This window comes from Pelobates fuscus, chromosome 8 (assembly GCF_036172605.1).
Source record: "Pelobates fuscus isolate aPelFus1 chromosome 8, aPelFus1.pri, whole genome shotgun sequence".
Taxonomy (NCBI): Eukaryota; Metazoa; Chordata; class Amphibia; order Anura; family Pelobatidae; genus Pelobates; species Pelobates fuscus.
In genome coordinates this window covers 7,056,594-7,076,039 of record NC_086324.1, presented here as the reverse complement: position 1 = coordinate 7,076,039, position 19,446 = coordinate 7,056,594, and the positions used below count along the sequence as shown (strand labels likewise).

Sequence of the window (19,446 nt, the reverse complement as noted above, 5' to 3'; positions counted from 1 at the left end):
AATGATATCCAATGAAATAGCACCGATTGTAATTTAGGCAACAGTAAATGCATAAAATCCAAACATTTATCACATTATTATTATTATGGGATTGAGCCAATGCTTGTTCTGTTGGTTTAATAAATCATATGAAATGCATGTAAAATACAGTTAACAGTATTTAGGGGAAATTTGTTTCTGTTCTTATGACATTACTTGAAGGTTATTGAAGGTTTTTCTGACAGCAGCGTCTGACAAGCAGTCAATCCTTTGAAAAACTGCAAAATAGAGAAAGTAAAACCGCAAATCCTCTGTTTTGTATTTTGTACAAATATAATTATCCCTCCAGCTCAGAGATTACGGCCTGCGTGCGCGCTGCAGAATTAATGCTTGGTTATGTGGAAATGGCGGCTAACTTTCTGCCACCCGGAGACGCTCGGATCAAATGAACATGTAAATATTCGAAGTGAGTGTTGCGACGCGCCTTGAAAATTGAATTCTGCTTCTGACATTTTTCTCGATTTAGAACGTAAAGGGAATCTGTCAAAGTCTTAGTGATTTGTATTCGTAAGTTTCTTCCAGGAATGTGCTGTGACAACCAATCGCTTTTGCAACGAGGCACGCATCGCTTTCACCCCTTTATAACTAGCGCTGTCTAACCTCGCAGTCAGATACCACTCCCAACACTCCCAGACAGATATTGCTGGGGCTTACTGCAGGTAATAATTAACCTTTTGGTTGCCAAGCTAAGTTTCTTGTGTGGCTGTTAGTCTGAGCAATAAAACTGACAGATTGTAAAATATCTGAAAATTAAACCTGTCTGAAGATATAAAGCGGGAATTGTGAGGAACTGGCAGGGAAATTGCAAATCGCACACCAACATGGTGAAATAAACACCAGTGCACAGTCACTTCTATTGCGTATAACTAAAGAGGTTTATATTTTTTGTAGATTTATTTCTCTGCTTTTAGCGGAAAATTTGCAGGAGAATGTACAGAAATTTGCATCATATGCATGTCTAAATAATTAGTAAACCAACCAAGTGTGCGATCTGCAAGAAATAAATAAAATCACAGATTGTTTTCAGGGAAATTGTTGGAGAAAATGTATTTAAAAAAAAATAAAAAATAAGTCTCAAATGTAGTGACTTTATTTGGATCATATTACGTTGTGTTTTTAACTGTCGTGAATAGCAGCATGTCTGCACATCTCGAGCGCCGATGTCCAAGATCCCCCGCGCAGTGTAAAATCACTGAACTGTCTTGTTTGTTGTACAAGGAAATTCTAATGTCACGCTTTCCTGGCTTGGCGGCTGCGACCCTGACAGGAGAATATGATTAAATCTGGCAACGCACGCAGAGCTAATCGCATGTTATGGATGTGTCTGACATGTCGCATTGGGAACAGGTAGTAACAGCTCAGAGAGCACACAGTGCATTATGTAACAGATGTCCTCTCACACCTTTAGATAGATTGAATGGTTAGATTTACATGAGATGAGAGCTCTGGGAGATTTAAAGTTACCTTGTCACAAAAAAAACAAGCCGGTGCCAACCAACTGGGTATAAACACAGTCTGCAATTTGTGTTTTGAAAGATATATTTTACAATTAAGTGGCAGTGCCTGCCTTAGAGGGCATTACGTTAATGGCATGCAGATTGCATTAACTCTTCTCTAACAAACCTGTTGCAGAAAAAAAAAATCAATCCGTACATTATACGATTTACCAGGGAATGGGAAGAACGTTTCATAGGAAATAGAAAAAGATTACGGTAACAGAACTGCCGAAAGACTGTTTTATTCACTAAGGGAAAATGTACGATTTTAAACCTTTCTAACACTGGCCTTGATTTAATGCTTTCCTAATGATCGAAATCGGTTAGAAAAACGATCCATATTCTTTATCTACAAAACTTGCCATAGACTTTGATGGTGACTTTGGTAGATCGATCATTTGAAATGGTTTTCTTGTATAAAATTATTGAATTGAGGCCTTAATAATGGCCATTTTGGCTATTTTTTCACAATTCTCTGTTTAGTCAATACAACCTATTATTTCTGGGCTTATATTAATAGTAATAATTTGAAAGGATTTTCCAGGAGAGGTGGGTCTAGCATTGGTCTAGTTTCCACGTGTGTCCTGCAGATTCAGTGATTTATTTACAGTTTGGTCACTGACCACTGCAAACTCATTGCGAGGCTTTTATTCCAGGACATGTCGCAGACCCCCAGCTGTGTGATCGCTTAGTAAATAGAACATTCACCATGCAATTAGTCACTAACTGCCTGTACATGACTGGACGTCATATCTGGAGCTGATTTAATATGAGCCATTGAAATACCCGCTATTTATTTTAATAATTGTTGTTGGATATATCTATATTGGTGGTTTTTATTCTTTATTTTTGGGAATGTCATTATATTAATCTGTAGAGTTGCAGTTTAGTAAATAAAGCCCCTTTTATTGTCCCCGACACGGTGCAAGCTCTATAACACAGGGTAGGGGACTCCTGGTCAACACCATCCATCTATTCCCGACACATTGCAAGCTATATCACACAGAAACATTGCAAGCTATATCACACAGAAACATTGCAAGCTATATCACACAGGGTAGGGGACTCCTGGTCAACATTATCCATCTATCCCCGACACATTGCAAGCTATATAACACAGAAACATTGCAAGCTATATCACACAGGGTAGGGGACTCCTGGTCAACATTATCCAACTATCCCCGACACAGTGCAAGCTATATAACACCAGCTAGTGGACTCCTGGTCAACATTATCCAACTATCCCCGACACAGTGCAAGCTATATAACACGGGGCAGGGACTCCTGGTCAACATTATCCATCTATCCCCAACACAGTGCAAGCTATATCACACAGGGTAGGGGACTCCTGGTCAACATTATCCATCTATCTCCAACACAGTGCAAGCTATATCACACAGGGTAGGGGACTCCTGGTCAACATTATCCATCTATCCCTGACACGGTGAAAGCTATATCACACAGGGTAGGGGACTCCTGGTCAACATTATCCATCTATCCCTGACACGGTGCAAGCTATATCACACAGGGTAGGGGACTCCTGGTCAACATTATCCATCTATCCCTGACACGGTGAAAGCTATATCACACAGGGTAGGGGACTCCTGGTCAACATTATCCATCTATCCCTGACACGGTGCAAGCTATATCACACAGGGTAGGGGACTCCTGGTCAACATTATCCAACTATCCCCAACACAGTGCAAGCTATATAACACGGGGCGGGGACTCCTGGTCAACACCATCCATCTATCCCCGACACAGTGCAAGCTATATAACTCTGGGTAGGGGACTCCTGGTCAACATTATCCAACTATCCCCAAGATAGTGCAAGCTGTATAACACGGGCGGGGACTACTGGTCAACATTATCCAACTACCCCTGACACAGTGCAAGCTATATAACACGGGCTAGTGGACTCCTGGTCAACTTATCCATCTATCCCCGACACGGTATGCCAGAATATCATCAGACCTCTACTAGTTTAATCATCTTACACCCCAAAAGGATGCTGTATCCAGATTTACTGATACAGGGCCCTGAGGCACCCTGACATGCCTCTCTAAAGTAGTCTGGGTGCTGTGACTCTTTTGCACTTAGTGCTGAAATGTAAAATATTGCAGTTCCATAAAACTGCAATGTTTACAATGCAGCTCTAAGTCTGCCTGTCTATGGTTGTCTAACAGACAGCCACTGGGGGAGCTTCCGGAATTCAGACTTTTGGCCCGTTATCTGACGCTGGAGGTCCGTGAGGTCCGTCCGTCAGATTTTCCCCATAGGAAAGCATTGAATCATGTTTACCTATGTGGAGGTCTAATGTGCTTGCGACCATTGCCCCGCATGCGCATTAGGTCTCCCCCGCTGACGGTGAGGGAGGAGCGTGGGTGGCGCCTGACCCAGCACCGAGAGACATCGGCGCTGGATTCAGTAAGAGCTGAAGGGGTTTTAACCTCTTCAGCCCCGCGGGAGGAGGGCACTGTAGAGACCTGTAGTGCTTGGAAACCGGCTTTGTTTTTCTGGCACTATAGGATCCCTTTAACCCCTTAAGGACCAAACTTCTGGAATAAAATGGAATCATGACGTGTCAGACATGTCATGTGTCCTTAAGGGGTTAACCAGTGTGTGGGGTCTCAGGATTCTTTGAGAGAACTTTAAACCTTTTGTTGGTGCTGGTGATTAACCTCTTCATTGCCACACATATGTGAATACACATTATTTAATGACCCTTCATATGAATTTATATTTTTCTAGAAAAAAAAGGAGAATTCTGAAAAATATTAAGAAAAAAAGCAAAAACAAACAAGTGACGTTAAAGAAAGGGAGATGATTCCAATTTGTTCCCTTTTCTCAATTGTCTCCAGTTTTTGCAGTTTTCCTTCCATGAAACACTCTAACACATCAATACTAAACCCCTACAACCATTGCCTTCTTCAGCCTAAACTCTACGCAAACTAAGGGAAGCTATTCCGAGCTCTCACAACTATCGCGTCTAATGCATTCTACAAATGGTTGAACCTGCCACCCTGCCTCGCCTGATACCAGACTGGTGACTGGCTTATTATTAGGGGCCGGTGCTGGCTGTCTCTGTAAAACATGTCAGCATACAGTGTAATCGGAGGTTTGACGCACAGGGACAGGCAGTGATTGGCGCTCTTCCTGCCACGGACTACAAAGCTGCAGTTGGCTGACTAAGCATGGACTTGTACTCTCCAGCCCGTGAGCTATCTGGGAGTTGATTTATCCAGCGGTTTATGCATATTTTTGGATCACACCTTTAGTTTTCTACAGCGCTACAGTGTGGAAGACAAGATGGCCTCTTTCCTGATACTCTTTATACAAACTATGCTAAAGAAAGGAATAAAACGATCAGAATCCTAGTAAACATGACCATGGCTGAAAATGGCATTAGACAGAAAGTGTTCCACAATGAAAAATGAATCTTTATACAAAATAATGACATATTTCTAGCCAATCTGAGGGCGCCTCCGAAACACACAGTAGCCCTCAGATAGGCTGAGATGTCATTGACATATCTAAGCTCCTCCCCTGTCAGGCATGTTGAACGTGCTCTATGTATAGGGATGTACAATTCAATCTGATTTCACATCTGACCAAAACACATTACATTCCCAAACAGTGTACTGATAAAAGGGGGTTAAAGAACGCCATTTACGCTTGGCTCTGCAGCTTTCAGGTTAAACTTTACACAAAACCATCACCTTTCTCACGGCTGCCTATAGTAACACCCCATGAGCACTTTGTGACAATGTATTCTCAATAAAGGGAGCAGTTAGACACATATAAATCCAGTGACGTTAGACCGCTGTCATGTCGAACAACCTCTATTTTGCATGTTAACCCCTAACAGTATTTCACGCACTCTGGAAATGCACACAAAACTGTCTTACAAAAAGAGTACGTTTCTTCGGCCTCCTCGGTTCCCATCGCAGTTTGACAGAGTTGACCCAGAGGAAGTTTGAGGCTGTTTGGTTGATTCTGAGAATCATCCACAGTATAGTCTATAGGAAAAGCAAGAAAACGCCGCCCAGTGTAGATCTTCTTAGCTGTTCATGCAAAGCAGTGACATCATTCTGTGTTCAAGAAGTCATTTCCATTATTAACGGGAATGTTGCTCAAAATGAAACATGTCAAGTGTGTCCCAAAAAACACCAGGGTACAAAATGGAACTCAGCACGGAACCTGGCTTCCTTGCACAAGCAGCACATTGTGTCAATAAGTAAACAGAGGCCTTTAAAAAACTGCTCCTTTACCAACCATGAAGATGCTATGATAGCAGAGTCCCAGAGTCTCCTCCAGTCCAACACCATAAGAGTTCACAAAGTAGGATCAGCGGGTCCAGTTGGAGCTCACCCAACAGGTCCAGCTATGGAGACGGAGCTGGGCAATGGTTTATGGAACGTTGAAAAGGGCAGGGCGTCTCAGCAACAAGACGTGGATGGTGGTCCGCGCCATATCTCAGCTATTAGTGTATGTTCTGCCTGGTGAGGAATCTGGTCTGAAATCATACTTGCTCAGCGTGCTTGGATAATACGTGGTTGTGTACACATTTGTCTGTTGTAAAGGATAAAAGTTGGTCCGGTCGTCTGGCAGCAAGTTATTCTTATTGAGCGTCTGTAAAAGGAGAAATAAAGCATTACTTTACATTCTAATGTTTCCTAATATAAGCAGGTTCCCAATGATACAACATAACCTCACAATAAATGAAACATGCCATAATCACAATGAAAGGAAACCTGTCTCTTACACATGGTCCAGCCTTAGGTTAAGCATTATATTTTACCCTATAACAGCACCTGCACGTAAATAGATTTAAAATAAATACTAAGTGTGCTTTTGCCTGCTCCAAGATGGCTGTCCCCAGTTGTTTAGTGGACGTACCCACAATGCATGCAGAGAACAATGAAGCGCAGTAGGATGCGGCACAGGAATAGGAGAGAATATAATTGTGGCTGTGTGTATAAGTGTGACCTTTACACCAACAGTCTATTGGAAAAGGCTAAAAACAAACATCGCAATGAATACGTTTATGTAAGTTTAGGACAAACAGTACAGATAAAATGTTAGTAGCTAGTTTTGCTTAAGAGACCATGGAAAAGTCTCTCTGTCTTGATGTGACTAGTCTTGGTGGTCATGCACATACAGCTACCGTGCAGCAACATTCTCCCAATTCCTAGCATGTATGCGCTGCTCGGCCATACGATGGAAGCCATCTTGGAGGTGGAAGATGGTAATATACTAAGATGAGTTGGGTTCATTGTGTGATGCAATGTATGTATTCGGTGTATGTATCCTGGGCTCTGTATGGTGAGACAGATATTAGCCGTGTTCGGTGTATGTATGCTGGGCTCTGTATGGTGAGACAGATATTAGCCGTGTTCGGTGTATGTATGCTGGGCTCTGTATGGTGAGACAGATATTAGCCGTGTTCGGTGTATGTATGCTGGGCTCTGTATGGTGAGACAGATATTAGCCGTGTTCGGTGTATGTATGCTGGGCTCTGTATGGTGAGACAGATATTAGCCGTGTTCGGTGTATGTATGCTGGGCTCTGTATGGTGAGACAGATATTAGCCGTGTTCGGTGTATGTATCCTGGGCTCTGTATGGTGAGACAGATATTAGCCGTGTTCGGTGTATGTATGCTGGGCTCTGTATGGTGAGACAGATATTAGCCGTGTTCGGTGTATGTATCCTGGGCTCTGTATGGTGAGACAGATATTAGCCGTGTTCGGTGTATGTATGCTGGGCTCTGTATGGTGAGACAGATATTAGCCGTGTTCGGTGTATGTATCCTGGGCTCTGTATGGTGAGACAGATATTAGCCGTGTTCGGTGTATGTATGCTGGGCTCTGTATGGTGAGACAGATATTAGCCGTGTTCGGTGTATGTATCCTGGGCTCTGTATGGTGAGACAGATATTAGCCGTGTTCGGTGTATGTATGCTGGGCTCTGTATGGTGAGACAGATATTAGCCGTGTTCGGTGTATGTATCCTGGGCTCTGTATGGTGAGACAGATATTAGCCGTGTTCGGTGTATGTATGCTGGGCTCTGTATGGTGAGACAGATATTAGCGGTGCTCGGTGTATGTATGGTGGGCTATGTATGGTGAGACAGATATTAGCCATGTTCGGTGTATGTATGGAGGGCTATGTATGGAGGGCTCTGTATGGTGAGACAGATATTAGAAGTGCTTGGTGTATGTAGGGCGGGCTCTGTATGGCGGATGGTGTATGTATGGCAGGCTCTGTATGGTGGACTGTGGATATTAGCCGTGTTCGGTGTATGTATGCTGGGCTATGTATGGTGAGATGGCAGGCTCTGTATGGTGGACGGTGTATGTATGGCAGGCTCTGTATGGTGGATGGTGTATGTATGGCAGGCTCTGTATGGTGGACGGTGTATGTAGCACGGGCTCTGTATGGTGGACGGTGTATGTATGGCAGGCTCTGTATGGTGGATGGTGTATGTATGGCAGGCTCTGTATGGTGGACGGTGTATGTAGCACGGGCTCTGTATGGTGGACGGTGTATGTATGGCAGGCTCTGTATGGTGGATGGTGTATGTATGGCAGGCTCTGTATGGTGGACGGTGTATGTAGCACGGGCTCTGTATGGTGGACGGTGTATGTAGGGCGGGCTCTGTATGGTGGACGGTGTATGTAGGGCGGGCTCTGTATGGTGGACGGTGTATGTATGGCAGGCTCTGTATGGTGGACGGTGTATGTAGGGCGGGCTCTGTATGGTGGACGGTGTATGTAGGGCGGGCTCTGTATGGTGGACGGTGTATGTATGGCAGGCTCTGTATGGTGGACGGTGTATGTAGGGCGGGCTCTGTATGGTGGACGGTGTATGTATGGCAGGCTCTGTATGGTGGATGGTGTATGTATGGCAGGCTCTGTATGGTGGACGGTGTATGTAGCACGGGCTCTGTATGGTGGACGGTGTATGTAGGGCGGGCTCTGTATGGTGGACGGTGTATGTATGGCAGGCTCTGTATGGTGGACGGTGTATGTATGGCAGGCTCTGTATGGTGGACGGTGTATGTATGGCAGGCTCTGTATGGTGGACGGTGTATGTATGGCAGGCTCTGTATGGTGGACGGTGTATGTAGGGCGGGCTCTGTATGGTGGACGGTGTATGTAGGGCGGGCTCTGTATGGTGGACGGTGTATGTATGGCAGGCTCTGTATGGTGGACGGTGTATGTAGGGCGGGCTCTGTATGGTGGACGGTGTATGTAGGGCGGGCTCTGTATGGTGGACGGTGTATGTATGGCAGGCTCTGTATGGTGGACGGTGTATGTAGGGCGGGCTCTGTATGGTGGACGGTGTATGTATGGCAGGCTCTGTATGGTGGATGGTGTATGTATGGCAGGCTCTGTATGGTGGACGGTGTATGTAGCACGGGCTCTGTATGGTGGACGGTGTATGTAGGGCGGGCTCTGTATGGTGGACGGTGTATGTATGGCAGGCTCTGTATGGTGGACGGTGTATGTATGGCAGGCTCTGTATGGTGGACGGTGTATGTATGGCAGGCTCTGTATGGTGGACGGTGTATGTATGGCAGGCTCTGTATGGTGGACGGTGTATGTAGGGCGGGCTCTGTATGGTGGACGGTGTATGTAGGGCGGGCTCTGTATGGTGGACGGTGTATGTATGGTGGACTCTGTAAGGTGAGATAGATTACCTGGTCTCCAGCTCCAATGGCACATCTCCAGGACAGGAGTCCCCGTTATTAAGTGAGTCACTTCTGTCAGCTACAAGCAACAGGTCACAGTCACTGCATTGGGAACATATTTGTCAGGGGTGACATGCTAATGACATGTATGATGGAGAACATGTGACCTGACTGAGAACATCATGCAGGGCAGCTGCCAGGAGCATGTCCTAATGCCATAGAGAGCTATGAGTGAGCATCGTTCTGCCATGTTTGAATGCCACAGAGAGCTATGAATGGGATTCGTACTGCCATGTTTTAATGACACAGAGCTATGAGTGGGCATCATACTGCATTGGTTTAGTGTCACACAGAGCTATGAGTGGGCATCATACTGCCTTGGTTTAGTGTCACACAGAGCTATGAGTGGGCATCATACTGCCTTGGTTTAGTGTCACACAGAGCTATGAGTGGGCATCATACTGCCTTGGTTTAGTGTCACACAGAGCTATGAGTGGGCATCATACTGCCTTGGTTTAGTGTCACACAGAGCTATGAGTGGGCATCATACTGCCTTGGTTTAGTGTCACACAGAGCTATGAGTGGGCATCATACTGCCTTGGTTTAGTATCACACAGAGCTATGAGTGGGCATCATACTGCCTTGGTTTAGTGTCACACAGAGCTATGAGTGGGCATCATACTGCCTTGGGTTAGTGTCACACAGAGCTATGAGTGGGCATCATACCGCCTTGGTTTAGTGCCACACAGAGCTATGAGTGGGCATCATACCGCCTTGGTTTAGTGCCACACAGAGCTATGAGTGGGCATCATACCGCCTTGGTTTAGTGTCACACAGAGCTATGAGTGGGCATCATACTGCCTTGGTTTAGTGTCACACAGAGCTATGAGTGGGCATCATACTGCCTTGGTTTAGTGTCACACAGAGCTATGAGTGGGCATCATACCGCCTTGGTTTAGTGCCACACAGAGCTATGAGTGGGCATCATACTGCCTTGGTTTAGTGCCACACAGAGCTATGAGTGGGCATCATACTGCCTTGGTTTAGTGTCACACAGAGCTATGAGTGGGCATCATACTGCCTTGGTTTAGTGTCACACAGAGCTATGAGTGGGCATCATACTGCCTTGGTTTAGTGTCACACAGAGCTATGAGTGGGCATCATACCGCCTTGGTTTAGTGCCACACAGAGCTATGAGTGGGCATCATACTGCCTTGGGTTAGTGTCACACAGAGCTATGAGTGGGCATCATACTGCCTTGGTTTAGTGTCACACAGAGCTATGAGTGGGCATCATACTGCCTTGGGTTAGTGTCACACAGAGCTATGAGTGGGCATCATACTGCCTTGGTTTAGTGTCACACAGAGCTATGAGTGGGCATCATACTGCCTTGGTTTAGTGTCACACAGAGCTATGAGTGGGCATCATACCGCCTTGGTTTAGTGTCACACAGAGCTATGAGTGGGCATCATACTGCCTTGGGTTAGTGTCACACAGAGCTATGAGTGGGCATCATACTGCCTTGGGTTAGTGTCACACAGAGCTATGAGTGGGCATCATACTGCCTTGGTTTAGTGTCACACAGAGCTATGAGTGGGCATCATACTGCCTTGGGTTAGTGCCACACAGAGCTATGAGTGGGCATCATACTGCCTTGGGTTAGTGTCACACAGAGCTATGAGTGGGCATCATACTGCCTTGGTTTAGTGTCACACAGAGCTATGAGTGGGCATCATACTGCCTTGGGTTAGTGTCACACAGAGCTATGAGTGGGCATCATACTGCCTTGGTTTAGTGTCACACAGAGCTATGAGTGGGCATCATACTGCCTTGGTTTAGTGTCACACAGAGCTATGAGTGGGCATCATACTGCCTTGGTTTAGTGTCACACAGAGCTATGAGTGGGCATCATACTGCCTTGGTTTAGTGCCACACAGAGCTATGAGTGGGCATCATACTGCCTTGGTTTAGTGTCACACAGAGCTATGAGTGGGCATCATACTGCCTTGGTTTAGTGCCACACAGAGCTATGAGTGGGCATCATACTGCCTTGGTTTAGTGTCACACAGAGCTATGAGTGGGCATCATACTGCCTTGGTTTAGTGTCACACAGAGCTATGAGTGGGCATCATACTGCCTTGGTTTAGTGCCACACAGAGCTATGAGTGGGCATCATACTGCCTTGGGTTAGTGTCACACAGAGCTATGAGTGGGCATCATACTGCCTTGGTTTAGTGTCACACAGAGCTATGAGTGGGCATCATACTGCCTTGGTTTAGTGTCACACAGAGCTATGAGTGGGCATCATACTGCCTTGGTTTAGTGTCACACAGAGCTATGAGTGGGCATCATACTGCCTTGGTTTAGTGCCACACAGAGCTATGAGTGGGCATCATACTGCCTTGGTTTAGTGTCACACAGAGCTATGAGTGGGCATCATACTGCCTTGGTTTAGTGTCACACAGAGCTATGAGTGGGCATCATACTGCCTTGGTTTAGTGCCACACAGAGCTATGAGTGGGCATCATACTGCCTTGGTTTAGTGTCACACAGAGCTATGAGTGGGCATCATACTGCCTTGGTTTAGTGCCACACAGAGCTATGAGTGGGCATCATACTGCCTTGGGTTAGTGTCACACAGAGCTATGAGTGGGCATCATACTGCCTTGGTTTAGTGCCACACAGAGCTATGAGTGGGCATCATACTGCCTTGGGTTAGTGTCACACAGAGCTATGAGTGGGCATCATACTGCCTTGGTTTAGTGTCACACAGAGCTATGAGTGGGCATCATACTGCCTTGGTTTAGTGTCACACAGAGCTATGAGTGGGCATCATACTGCCTTGGTTTAGTGTCACACAGAGCTATGAGTGGGCATCATACTGCCTTGGGTTAGTGCCACACAGAGCTATGAGTGGGCATCATACTGCCTTGGTTTAGTGTCACACAGAGCTATGAGTGGGCATCATACTGCCTTGGTTTAGTGTCACACAGAGCTATGAGTGGGCATCATACTGCCTTGGTTTAGTGCCACACAGAGCTATGAGTGGGCATCATACTGCCTTGGTTTAGTGCCACACAGAGCTATGAGTGGGCATCATACTGCCTTGGTTTAGTGCCACACAGAGCTATGAGTGGGCATCATACTGCCTTGGTTTAGTGTCACACAGAGCTATGAGTGGGCATCATACTGCCTTGGTTTAGTGCCACACAGAGCTATGAGTGGGCATCATACTGCCTTGGTTTAGTGTCACACAGAGCTATGAGTGGGCATCATACTGCCTTGGTTTAGTGTCACACAGAGCTATGAGTGGGCATCATACTGCCTTGGTTTAGTGTCACACAGAGCTATGAGTGGGCATCATACTGCCTTGGTTTAGTGCCACACAGAGCTATGAGTGGGCATCATACTGCCTTGGTTTAGTGCCACACAGAGCTATGAGTGGGCATCATACTGCCTTGGTTTAGTGTCACACAGAGCTATGAGTGGGCATCATACTGCCTTGGTTTAGTGCCACACAGAGCTATGAGTGGGCATCATACTGCCTTGGTTTAGTGTCACACAGAGCTATGAGTGGGCATCATACTGCCTTGGTTTAGTGCCACACAGAGCTATGAGTGGGCATCATACTGCCTTGGGTTAGTGTCACACAGAGCTATGAGTGGGCATCATACTGCCTTGGTTTAGTGTCACACAGAGCTATGAGTGGGCATCATACTGCCTTGGTTTAGTGCCACACAGAGCTATGAGTGGGCATCATACTGCCTTGGTTTAGTGCCACACAGAGCTATGAGTGGGCATCATACTGCCTTGGTTTAGTGCCACACAGAGCTATGAGTGGGCATCATACCGCCTTGGTTTAGTGCCACACAGAGCTATGAGTGGGCATCATACCGCCTTGGTTTAGTGCCACACAGAGCTATGAGTGGGCATCATACTGCCTTGGTTTAGTGCCACACAGAGCTATGAGTGGGCATCATACTGCCTTGGTTTAGTGCCACACAGAGCTATGAGTGGGCATCATACTGCCTTGGTTTAGTGTCACACAGAGCTATGAGTGGGCATCATACTGCCTTGGTTTAGTGCCACACAGAGCTATGAGTGGGCATCATACTGCCTTGGTTTAGTGTCACACAGAGCTATGAGTGGGCATCATACTGCCTTGGTTTAGTGCCACACAGAGCTATGAGTGGGCATCATACCGCCTTGGTTTAGTGTCACACAGAGCTATGAGTGGGCATCATACTGCCTTGGGTTAGTGTCACACAGAGCTATGAGTGGGCATCATACTGCCTTGGTTTAGTGCCACACAGAGCTATGAGTGGGCATCATACTGCCTTGGTTTAGTGCCACACAGAGCTATGAGTGGGCATCATACTGCCTTGGTTTAGTGCCACACAGAGCTATGAGTGGGCATCATACTGCCTTGGTTTAGTGTCACACAGAGCTATGAGTGGGCATCATACTGCCTTGGTTTAGTGTCACACAGAGCTATGAGTGGGCATCATACTGCCTTGGTTTAGTGTCACACAGAGCTATGAGTGGGCATCATACTGCCTTGGTTTAGTGCCACACAGAGCTATGAGTGGGCATCATACTGCCTTGGTTTAGTGTCACACAGAGCTATGAGTGGGCATCATACTGCCTTGGTTTAGTGCCACACAGAGCTATGAGTGGGCATCATACTGCCTTGGTTTAGTGCCACACAGAGCTATGAGTGGGCATCATACTGCCTTGGTTTAGTGTCACACAGAGCTATGAGTGGGCATCATACTGCCTTGGTTTAGTGCCACACAGAGCTATGAGTGGGCATCATACCGCCTTGGTTTAGTGCCACACAGAGCTATGAGTGGGCATCATACTGCCTTGGTTTAGTGCCACACAGAGCTATGAGTGGGCATCATACTGCCTTGGTTTAGTGCCACACAGAGCTATGAGTGGGCATCATACTGCCTTGGTTTAGTGTCACACAGAGCTATGAGTGGGCATCATACTGCCTTGGTTTAGTGTCACACAGAGCTATGAGTGGGCATCATACTGCCTTGGTTTAGTGCCACACAGAGCTATGAGTGGGCATCATACTGCCTTGGTTTAGTGCCACACAGAGCTATGAGTGGGCATCATACTGCCTTGGTTTAGTGTCACACAGAGCTATGAGTGGGCATCATACTGCCTTGGTTTAGTGTCACACAGAGCTATGAGTGGGCATCATACTGCCTTGGTTTAGTGCCACACAGAGCTATGAGTGGGCATCATACTGCCTTGGTTTAGTGCCACACAGAGCTATGAGTGGGCATCATACTGCCTTGGTTTAGTGTCACACAGAGCTATGAGTGGGCATCATACTGCCTTGGTTTAGTGTCACACAGAGCTATGAGTGGGCATCATACTGCCTTGGTTTAGTGCCACACAGAGCTATGAGTGGGCATCATACTGCCTTGGTTTAGTGCCACACAGAGCTATGAGTGGGCATCATACTGCCTTGGTTTAGTGCCACACAGAGCTATGAGTGGGCATCATACTGCCTTGGTTTAGTGCCACACAGAGCTATGAGTGGGCATCATACTGCCTTGGTTTAGTGTCACACAGAGCTATGAGTGGGCATCATACTGCCTTGGTTTAGTGCCACACAGAGCTATGAGTGGGCATCATACTGCCTTGGTTTAGTGCCACACAGAGCTATGAGTGGGCATCATACTGCCTTGGTTTAGTGTCACACAGAGCTATGAGTGGGCATCATACTGCCTTGGTTTAGTGTCACACAGAGCTATGAGTGGGCATCATACTGCCTTGGTTTAGTGTCACACAGAGCTATGAGTGGGCATCATACTGCCTTGGTTTAGTGCCACACAGAGCTATGGGTGGGCATCATACTGCCTTGGTTTAGTGTCACACAGAGCTATGAGTGGGCATCATACTGCCTTGGTTTAGTGTCACACAGAGCTATGAGTGGGCATCATACTGCCTTGGTTTAGTGTCACACAGAGCTATGAGTGGGCATCATACTGCCTTGGGTTAGTGTCACACAGAGCTATGAGTGGGCATCATACTGCCTTGGTTTAGTGTCACACAGAGCTATGAGTGGGCATCATACTGCCTTGGTTTAGTGTCACACAGAGCTATGAGTGGGCATCATACTGCCTTGTTTCAGTGTCACGGAGAGCTATAAATGGGCATCTTGCTGTCATGTTTTAATGCCCCAGAAAGCTATGAATGGGTATCGTTCAGCAACGTTAATATTTAGACAGTTTTGCATTTAATGTCATTATTACCCAGTATCTGTGACACTAGCCTGGGATTTGATAGTACATTGCTCACATTAACATGAAACAGGCACACTGTATTTACACTGTGTGACCCAAAACATATATTAGTCATTGAAGAATGATCAGTGTCCAGGTCTTTTGTTATTCTATGGTCCTGTGTAATAAAGGGGCAGGTAATATATTTTAATTCTGTGTATTCATCATACATGATATCGAGTGTTAAATCCACTTCAATGCCTTATAATGTTATATTGTTACCGGCCTACCTCTCTATTACATCAACACTATATAACAATATAGGGCATTGAATTGGATTTAACACTATATAAGATATAATCAGCTCTACAGCACATCCAGTGCACTTACTGCAGCACATCCAGTGCACTTACTGCAGCACATCCAGTGCACTTACTGCAGCACATCCAGTGCGTACTTACTGCAGCTCATCCAGTGCACTTACTGCAGCACATCCAGTGCACTTACTGCAGCAATCCAGTGCACACTTACTGGCAGTGCTCAGAGATGGATCTTATTCCAGAGGGCATGGCTGGCATGGCAGTGCTCAGAGATGGATCTTATTGCAGAGGGCATGGCTGGCCTGGCAGTGCTCGGAGATGGATCTTATTGCAGAGGGCATGGCTGGCCTGGCAGTGCTCCGAGATTGATTTTATTGTGGAGGGCATGGCCGGCCTGGCAGTGCTCGGAGATGGATCTTATTGCAGAGGGCATGACTAGCCGGCAGTGCTCGGAGATGGATCTTATTGCAGAGGGCATGGCTGGCCTGGCAGTGCTCGGAGATGGATCTTATTGCAGAGGGCATGGCTGGCCTGGCAGTGCCTGGAGATGGTTGGATCGTATTCCAGAGGGCATGGCTGGCATGGCAGTGCCTGGAGATGGTTGGATCTTATTCCAGAGGACATTGCTGGCCTGGCAGTGCTCTGAGATGGATAATATTGCTGAGGACATGGCTGGCCTGGCAGTGCTCGGAGATGGATCTTATTGCAGGGGGCATGAGTAGCCTGGCAGTGCTCTGAGATGGATCTTATTGCAGAGGGCATGGCCGGCCTGGCAGTGCTCGGAGATGGATCTTATTGCAGAGGGCATGACTAGCCGGCAGTGCTCGGAGATGGATCTTATTGCAGAGGGCATGGCTGGCCTGGCAGTGCTCGGAGATGGATCTTATGGCAGAGGGCATGGCTGGCCTGGCAGTGCTCGGAGATGGATCTTATTGCAGAGGGCATGGCTGGCCTGGCAGTGCCTGGAGATGGTTGGATCGTATTCCAGAGGGCATGGCTGGCATGGCAGTGCCTGGAGATGGTTGGATCTTATTCCAGAGGACATTGCTGGCCTGGCAGTGCTCTGAGATGGATCTTATTGCAGGGGGCATGGCTGGACTGGCAGTGCTCGGAGATGGATCTTATTGCAGGGGGCATGAGTAGCCTGGCAGTGCTCTGAGATGGATCTTATTGCAGAGGGCATGGCTGGACTGGCAGTGCTCTGAGGTTATCTTATTGCAGAGGGCATGGCTGGCATGGCAGTGCTCGGAGATGGATCTTATTGCAAAGGGCTTGGCTGGACTGGCAGTGCCTGGAGATGGTTGGATCTTATTGCAGAGGGCATGGCTGGCCTGGCAGTGCCTGGAGATGGTTGGATCTTATTCCAGAGGGCATGGCTGGCATGGCAGTGCCTGGAGATGGTTGGATCTTATTCCAGAGGGCATGGCTGGCCTGGCAGTGCTCTGAGATGGATCTTATTGCTAAGGGCATGGCTGGCCTGGCAGTGCTCGGCGAAGGATCTTATTGCAGATGGCATGGCTGGCCTGGCAGTGCTCGGAGATGGATCTTATTGCAGAGGGCATGAGTAGCCTGGCAGTGCTCGGCGATGGATCTTATTGCAGAGGGCATGGCTGGCTTGGCAGTGCTCTGAGGTGATCTTATTGCAGAGGGTATGCCTGGCCTGGCAGTGCTCGGAGATGGATTTTATTGCAGAGGGCATGGCTGGCCTGGCAGTGCTCAGAGATGGATCTTATTGCAGAGGGGATGGCTGGCCTGGCAGTGCTCGGAAATGGATCTTATTGCAGAGGGCATGGCTGGCTTGGCAGTGCTCGGAGATGGATCTTATAGCAGAGGGCATGGCTGGCTTGGCAGTGCTCGGAGGTGATCTTATTGCAGAGGGCATGCCTGGCCTGGCAGTGCTCGGAGATGGATTTTATTGCAGAGGGCATGGCTGGCCTTGCAGTGCTCAGAGATGGATCTTATTGCAGAGGGGATGGCTGGCCTGGCAGTGCTTGGAAATGGATCTTATTGCAGAGGGCATGGCTGGCTTGGCAGTGCTCGGAGATGGATCTTATTGCAGAGTGCATGGCCGGCCTGGCAGTGCTCGGTGATGGATCTTATTGCAGAGTGCATGGCCGGCCTGGCAGTGCTCGGCGATGGATCTTATTCCAGAGGGCATGGCTGGCTTGGCAGTGCTCGGAGATGGATCTTATTGCAGAGTGCATGGCCGGCCTGGCAGTGCTCGGAGATGGATCTTATTGCAGAGTGCATGGCCGGCCTGGCAGTGCTCGGTGATGGATCTTATTGCAGAGTGCATGGCCGGCCTGGCAGTGCTCGGCGATGGATCTTATTGCAGAGGGCATGGCTGGCTTGGCAGTGCTCGGAGATGGATCTTATAGCAGAGGGCATGGCTGGCTTGGCAGTGCTCTGAGGTGATCTTATTGCAGAGGGCATGCCTGGCCTGGCAGTGCTCGGAGATGGATTTTATTGCAGAGGGCATGGCTGGCCTTGCAGTGCTCAGAGATGGATCTTATTGCAGAGGGGATGGCTGGCCTGGCAGTGCTTGGAAATGGATCTTATTGCAGAGGGCATGGCTGGCTTGGCAGTGCTCGGAGATGGATCTTATTGCAGAGTGCATGGCCGGCCTGGCAGTGCTCGGTGATGGATCTTATTGCAGAGTGCATGGCCGGCCTGGCAGTGCTCGGCGATGGATCTTATTCCAGAGGGCATGGCTGGCTTGGCAGTGCTCGGAGATGGATCTTATTGCAGAGTGCATGGCCGGCCTGGCAGTGCTCGGAGATGGATCTTATTGCAGAGTGCATGGCCGGCCTGGCAGTGCTCGGTGATGGATCTTATTGCAGAGTGCATGGCCGGCCTGGCAGTGCTCGCCGATGGATCTTATTGCAGAGGGCATGGCTGGCTTGGCAGTGATCGGAGATGGATCTTATTGCAGAGTGCATGGCTGGCTTGGCAGTGCTCGGAGATGGATCTTATTGCAGAGTGCATGACTAGCCGGCAGTGTTCGGAGATGGATCTTATTGCAGAGGGTAGGCCTGGCCTAGCAGTGATCGGGGATGGATCTTATTGCGGAGGGCATGACTAGCCGGCAGTGCTCTGAGATGGATCTTATTGCAGAGGGCATGGCTGGCCTGGCAGTGCTCGGAGATGGATCTTATTGCAGAGGGCTTGGCAGTGATCGGCGCTGGATTTTATTGCAGAGGGCATGGCTGGCCTGGCAGTACTCGGAGATGGATCTTATTCCAGAGGGCATGGCTGGCTTGGCAGTGCTCGGAGATGGATCTTATTGCAGAGTGCATGGCCGGCCTGGCAGTGCTCGGAGATGGATCTTATTGCAGAGTGCATGGCCGGCCTGGCAGTGCTCGGTGATGGATCTTATTGCAGAGTGCATGGCCGGCCTGGCAGTGCTCGGCGATGGATCTTATTGCAGAGGGCATGGCTGGCTTGGCAGTGCTCGGAGATGGATCTTATTGCAGAGTGCATGGCTGGCTTGGCAGTGCTCGGAGATGGATCTTATTGCAGAGTGCATGACTAGCCGGCAGTGTTCGGAGATGGATCTTATTGCAGAGGGTAGGCCTGGCCTAGCAGTGATCGGGGATGGATCTTATTGCGGAGAGCATGACTAGCCGGCAGTGCTCTGAGATGGATCTTATTGCAG

At 48.0% G+C, this 19,446-nt stretch overlaps 1 protein-coding gene across 2 annotated transcripts in view; it reads right to left on the bottom strand.

Annotated features, from left to right (window-relative positions):
- Positions 1 to 4,235: 4,235 nt before the first annotated feature.
- SEMA5B (semaphorin 5B) overlaps positions 4,236 to 19,446 on the bottom strand; it is a 323,405-nt gene continuing 308,194 nt past the window's right edge. For both annotated transcript variants that reach the window (XM_063429186.1, XM_063429187.1), the window contains one exon: positions 4,236 to 6,167. In XM_063429186.1, the coding sequence (XP_063285256.1) occupies positions 6,012 to 6,167 (156 nt within the window). In that variant the 3' untranslated portion in view covers positions 4,236 to 6,011. The remainder of the gene's footprint in view (positions 6,168 to 19,446) is intronic.